At 34.9% G+C, this 7,094-nt stretch overlaps 1 protein-coding gene across 1 annotated transcript; it reads right to left on the bottom strand.

The window, feature by feature from the left end:
- Positions 1–315: 315 nt before the first annotated feature.
- On the bottom strand, positions 316–6,805 carry LOC117340692 (probable cytochrome P450 CYP44). Its single transcript, XM_033902456.1, has 9 exons — positions 6,772–6,805; positions 6,329–6,566; positions 5,470–5,660; positions 4,850–5,045; positions 4,139–4,313; positions 3,482–3,642; positions 2,651–2,729; positions 1,063–1,225; positions 316–526 (listed from the first exon to the last, which is right to left on the bottom strand). The coding sequence occupies exons 1-9, from the start codon at positions 6,803–6,805 to the stop codon at positions 372–374; spliced, it is 1,392 nt and encodes a 463-aa protein (XP_033758347.1). The 3' UTR covers positions 316–371.
- Between the last annotated feature and the right edge of the window lie 289 nt (positions 6,806–7,094).

The raw sequence follows: 7,094 nt of genomic DNA, 5'->3' as shown, positions 1-7,094 counted from the left end.
CATAAGTCTATGCATCAACATACTGATATTGTTGATAATGTGCGTGTGATCGCCCGCCGATACATCCACATAATACTAGAGTAAAGACACTACAATAGCTGTATAAACGTAATATGCATGCACATATTTATTGATTAAATTTATAGGGCTATACAACTGGTATTATAAAGGACTATCAGTGTAATGACGTCAAATATTTTTATTCCACACTGACGTACAATATAACGACAATCTGATAATTTACATATGTCGTGCCTGGCTTATTTACATAGATAGAATTGCTGTTTTTGCGTATGATAGTTCTTTCGAATCGATGTATGAACACAAATGCACATGGTACAAAGTACAATACTCTGTCCTCGTCGCTGCCTCTATCTGCGTTTCTCAAATGTGAACGTCACCGGTCTGTCAAGCGTTTGAATGATTTGATATTTTAACCCTAAATCCTCCATTGGCGTAGCGACTTTGTACTTCTTCAGCAGCTTAGCCATCATCACGTACATGTCTTGTTCAGCTATTCGTCGACCTGTAAGTATTTCATATATTAAAAGTATTACAAATAAAAACAGTATGATGTAGTTGGTGTTTACATTTCTCATACTGTGACATTTATAACAATTATACGGAATATGACTTTAATGCAGACGTCTCTGTTTCCTTATTGATACTATTACGGTATTGATTGGTTTGGTTTATTTTGCTTAACGTCCTATTAACAGCTAAGGTCATTTAAGGACGGCCTCCCGTGCGTGCAACATGCATGTGTGTGGTGAGTGCGTATGTGTGTTTTGGGAGGCTGCAGTATGTTCGTGTTAAGTCTCCTTGTAATAGGCCGGAACTTTTGCCGATTTATAGTGCTACCTCACTGGAGCATACTACCGAAGACACCCAGTATTGATGATTTAAAGAAATAATATAAACGGAAATATTTTATGTTTCATTTCAATCTTTATTTAACGTCGTTTTGTGGTTGACTGCACGAATCATGACATCATTTTACTGTCAGAATATTAGCGATCAATAAATACACTTAATCCAATAATAACGATTTGGTAACCTTACCAATGCACATTCTCGGACCATGGCTGAAAGGAATAAGAATGAATGGATGATGATTCTTGAAGTGTCTGCTTCCACGTATCCATCGATCTGGTTGAAATTCTGTCGGATTGTCAAAATATTGTGAAGACATTTGTTGCACGAAGGAACAGATTTCTATGACAGTCTGTGAATAAAATAATGACAATTATTCAAAGGTTTAATTCAATATGAACAAAGCATTATTAATGAAGAGTAGAGCTACAATTCCATTATTACTGATAAAGGTGCCTTTAAATTATGTGGGTTTGTTACAATCATTCTATGTATTCCTGTCTAAATATATCTGAAATAGATGCCCTGCCCTAAATTATTGTGTAAAAGACAAAGCAAAGCAATGCAGTCGACCCCGACCCTGCTCGACGCCGGATACTCTGATATGCTGGTAAATAATTACAAATCGAACATTTGAACAGTACAGATCAGTTACACAACATTTCTTTCTATGTGAAATGTCGCCATAGAGTTGACAGGGATAAGGTTTGATAATGCAGGGCATTCGTAACGTCATCTAGCTCAGCAATATGGTGTACATGAGATAGCAATGGAAGACTGCGCATTACGTCACGACGTCAAGATATAGGTATACGTCTCACAGACACAGAGAGAAACGGAGACGGCAAGTCAAGTTGTTAGCACTCATGGTCGGCCCGTGAACGGTTATGAATTGGTTGCAGGGGTTGCATGTAAGGCAATGACGCCATTAACGCAGAGGGGACGTCAACGTCGAATGCAGTGATTGCTTGGAAATGTACCTCGTCGTTTTCGTTTGGCCCATTAGATACGTGTATTGTTCACTGACAAGTCTGGCTTTACAGGTCAGATGGACGACAACGTGACTATTGACGTCGTGGTGAGCGATATTCTGACGCTTACGTAATGAAAAGCGAAATATTCGGTGGAAGGTCTGTTATGGAATGAGCAGACATATCTCAAGGCGTGACAACACCTCTCATGGTTATCCATGATAACCTTACAGCAGTTAGATATCGGGATCAGGTCTTGAGACCACAATTGTTTACTCTTATCCATCAACGTAACCTTATGTTGCAGCAGGAAAACAGCGTTTCAGTGATTGGTCACCAATTAAACCAGATATGTCACCAATCGAACATTTCTGAGACAAGCTAGACAGTAAAGATAGGCAGCGCGTCAACGTCCCATATAACGCTCAACATAGTCATCATAATGTATTCACCAATCATGCTATAATCGAGAAACGCACACCATGAACAAATCATCAAAGAATCATGCAAAACTTTTACTATCGAATATAAACATTTTTGTTCTTTTCTTTTTTTTTCGCTGGTATATTTGAAACAGTTGAATATCTCATGTTTACCTGACAACTTGTTATCATAATGCTTTTTATACTCTATCAATACTCGAAACAGTATTGCAGATATATAAATCTAAAAAAAATCAACATTTTCGCAATATTGTTTCATTTTAGAATTTCGTTAAATTTAAGTATTATTTTCACAGAATGCTATTGTTTTGAAGGAATCACATGGATTATATAACAAGAAAACACTGATAATAAAGAACTCACCCCGGCCGGTATCTGGTATCCTTCCACAGCGATATCGTGATTTAAAACCCTTTTTGTATCGAGGTTCAGTGGGTAAAATCTGTAGCCAACAAAAGATCGTAATGCACTGATATAAATCTTGAGTGATTTTACTTCGATAACAAGTAACTGGAAAATATAAAGCCAGTAACACAACAAACATATTAGTTAAGGTTAATAAACTCACCAAATTACAACCAAATGGATTACAAAAAGGGACAAAAGCTCATTCACTGCCAATTAACTCCAGAGTAATCAATTTCTGTAGTTTCCCCCCAAAGAAACTCACTATAGTAATAAGCTTATGTTTATTTTTTATATTTGTATTTTTGCATAATTTATCTGCGTGACAAGAATAATGCAGACTGATAACTTAAACAGAGAAAATTTCACTCCGTTAACGGTATTTGCTGTGTCTATAGAAAACCTCCTAAATTCGATCCGGACAAACAAGAGTGATTGTTTTAAACTTGTATAGTTTGTTTTGCTCTTTTAAAATTAAAGTGTACATGATATATTTTATGCCTTTCCGATGGTAGGAGATCAGAAGTGAGCATTTAGAAAACAGTAAAAGTATTATTGAATATCATAATAAGTATTAATGGAAGCGATGTTAGCAAATAATAACCTTTCATACCGAATAAAAATAAAATGAAACAGTGGCTTGCTTAAAATAGCAATACATACATCAACGTGATTTATCTCTCAAAGACTAATGTGTTATTTCAAAGCTATGAATTAGTGACGAACAACAGTACCAGAATAGTATCTCTTACATAAAGTGTAGCTGTAATAATCAAGCTGTGTATTTACCTGTATGATTCCTTAAAGCAAGCTTTCAAATAGGACATTTTTTGCAAACAATCAACAGTTATGCCCTCAGATGTATTTTGCTGTAGCTCTTTGAATGCCTTTTCCTGAATCTGTGGGTTTTTTGCAAGACAGTACAATGCCAGAAGGAACGTTGGTACTGTCTAAAAAAAAAAAAAAAAAAAAAAAATCACCCAGCACAGTACATCACAATAGTATGTATTATCCATGCAACATTTACCGTAATTAAATCACGACGCCATCATCATTTAGAAGGGATTTGTCAGTCGCTAATGTTTAATATAGAACATACTTTACCATTATTCACAAACATTATATTAATGTTCTTTAAGATATCCTCTCTGAATAAAGCACTTATGATTATTTGAAATATGATTACATGAAATTATATTTTGTAGATTCTATATTCTGGAAAACGCCTGATATATATGGTAGTGTTTTATCCATGTTCATAACAAACACCATCTTAAAAATGTATAACCAAACAAAAACAAAATTTCAAAAGTGATCTTGCATATTATGCATCTTATATATTTGAATACAGTATGTCAAATCCTATAGGGGAAATCTTTGCAAAAACCCGTTATTTTACATAAGATGGTATAAAAAATAAAATTATATTATGCTAAGGTAACGTACTGCATTGAGCCCGTCAGCAAAAAGGGTCAGCACAGTGATGCTGAGATCCTTGAAGTTGAGGTTTGTGTTGGATAGCAGGTGCGAAACGAAGTGAAACTGGCCTTCCTTTAGTTCACCCTTTTCTATGCGACTCTTTATGTGCGACACCGTGGTGTTGACAAGATGCTGACTATTTCTGTAGGAAAAACCGTACAATGACTAAATATGTAACACACAAGGGCAAACTTCCAAACGGCTATTAATTCCCATGAAAAATCTTTAAAAGGCAATATCAATGATGAGACAATGTAATTTGAAAGAATATTGGAATTCAGCGAAAATCTCTGCTATGTAAATCTATGTCGAATCACGGTTCCGGTTTAATCAACATTCCTTAGCTTAATAAATTTCCTTAACATGAAACATTTAAACAAGTATAGCAGGATTTAAGGAAAAATCTTATTTACGAAATCATTCTTTAATCTGGTAATGCTTTTCCTATAGATTATTTTAAGTTAAGAAATATTGATGAAACTAGCTCCGGCTTATTTACATTTAAACAAGGACCAGTTATGTGTCAAAATCTGTAGACATATCTAGCAGAAACAGAAATAAAACTATAAACTGGCTGCATTTTATTGCGTTTGGATTATGAATGACATTTGACGAGACACACTTAATGCCACCATCAATTTTCAAAAGAAAAATCATGATTACTCAGCCAAAAGTTACCTGTAGAAATAGTCTTCTGCTTCGAAATGCCTTTTCGATAGTCTTGAATATGTTATGTGTTTCCAAGGAGGAGTAAACATCATTTTCGTTGATAGGTCAAATATATCATAGTTTGCTTGTATCATTCTCTGGGAATGTGAGTCAGGTCCTTCTTTCAATGCACCAAGCCTCTTGTCAAAGCAAATCATACCCGCAGCTGAAAAAAGAAAACACAAAAAAAAAACTATTATATTACGTAATGAAAACTGATATGAAATATATTACTGATTATTAGTCCAAAAAGGTGAAGTCGGGTGACATGTTGGTAACAAACCTGCCTATCACCTAGGCGGTCTTGTTGAATACAATATTTTTGTCTGATGATTTGTCATCATAATGTTTTTTTATAGTCAATGAATAGTCGATACGATTATTGCCGATCTAAGAATCCACAAAAAGCAACCTGTTTGCAATATTTCGTTAAATTGGGAGCATATGCATCTTTTATAAAAAGGCCCACCGTATACATTTCATCTGAGTGGTAGTTTCCATCAGAATCAATAAATTGCAAAGTTAAAAGTTCTGATAGTTATAATATATCATATATAGGCAAATATATACGAAAGAAGTCGTCCTCTTACTTTCCATATTCCACCGTCCCATGGTGTCATTGAAATTAACGATGTTTCCTTCGGTGTCCTTCATGTGTTCTATTTCTTCTATGACGTCATCGGCTACCTCGTTCACAACTGGAAGAAATTTAGCTACCTCCTGGGGACGAAGCATTATGGACTGAATAGCTTTCCTCATTGTACTCCACTCCTCTCCATTTCTATTGTACAACAATGTGATATACATGATATACATATATCATTATATTATGTAAAGGTATACATTTTTGTGTACTTTTATTTGCTTTTATGATACGAAAGTTATCTTTTGTTGTTTATCAGTACGCAGTATAGTCACCAAGGCGCTTGAATACATACCACAATCAATAGCAGGAGTTTGAAGATATATTGGCACCGATGTATTTATTGTGTGACGGAGCGACTTGAATTTCCGTTCCAGTAACATGTTATCGGCGTACATGTAGTTTATTTAAAAAAATAACAAAAACAAAACAACAACAAGAAAACCAAGAAGATGTTTTACGGCGAGATACATTTAGCAGAGTATAGTAATATATTGATACTATTGAATATCTACTATGCATTATTCAACACAGTACCAATAAATCATGAAACTAAAATATAAAATATTGTTGTGGTAATTGTATATAGTTACACAAATAAATAAAGAAGACAATTTATGACTCGTTCCCTGACCAGGCGAGGAACTCACGACACCGACTATGGCAAATAATCGCATTGACAGAAAAAAAAATTCAACCACTACACCAAGTCAGCGTTTCATTATGTACATTTATAATTTAACACAATGCATAGTGCTGGTTAAAAACCCAGCATACTTTTTGAATGCTTCAATTGATATACTTACATATTACCCAGCCCTGGGGACATGTCACGTGATTCCCTGTACTTCATGGAACTCTCTAGGATTGGGATGATTTTTGGCCATACCCCTTCATGTTTATAAACAGTCTGAACATCGTCGGGGTCAAATAACCTGACTGTCGTATTTCTCCCGATAGTTTCCTTCACGACAGGTCCATACTCCTTCCATCGTGATTCGAGAACAGCCTGGTAGCCCGATATGTCATACTTTCTGAAAGGACCTGTCAAAAACGTTCATTCAAATACTGTCTAATGCCAATACGAATATTAGTGTGTCAAATACTAATTATTGAAGTTTGCTTCCAATTAAAAGATAAAAAAAATAACAAGAACAACCTAGTATATACAATATTTGAAATAATCAATGTAAACAAATCTCGCAGTACATATGTATGTAAAACATTTATAACGCGAATTACAGTGTACTTCTGCCTGGATGGAAATTTTTATGAACTCCCATAGTCGCTGTACCTGGCATTAAAGCATATTGACTAGAATTTTGTCAATCAAATAGGTCGAAATTTGAACGCAATGCGCCTTTCACCTAGAAATTTATTCATAACACGACTTACAATACATCTCTGCCAGGATGGAAATTTTAAGGGACTCGCATATAAACGTTATACACTGTACCTGGCCTTAGGGCCTATTGATTAGATGTGTGTTAATAAAATAGGTTAAAATTTGTACGCAATGAGCCTTTCCCTTGGATATTTATTCATATATCATATTTGCGTTACTGACGAAAA

Source organism: Pecten maximus, chromosome 13, assembly GCF_902652985.1.
Source record: "Pecten maximus chromosome 13, xPecMax1.1, whole genome shotgun sequence".
NCBI classification, from domain to species: domain Eukaryota; kingdom Metazoa; phylum Mollusca; class Bivalvia; order Pectinida; family Pectinidae; genus Pecten; species Pecten maximus.
The sequence above is the reverse complement of the archived record's forward strand: the minus strand, read 5'-3'. Positions and strand labels throughout refer to the sequence as shown.

Coding starts and splice junctions, on each gene's coding strand:
- LOC117340692 (XM_033902456.1), bottom strand. CDS start 6,805: ATGGGAGTTCATAAAAATTTCCATCCAGGCAGAA. Junction 1,226..2,650: donor GATACCAGATACCGGCCGGG/GTGAGTTCTTTA, acceptor TTTTATTCACAG/ACTGTCATAGAAATCTGTTC. Junction 527..1,062: donor TGGTCCGAGAATGTGCATTG/GTAAGGTTACCA, acceptor AAATACTTACAG/GTCGACGAATAGCTGAACAA.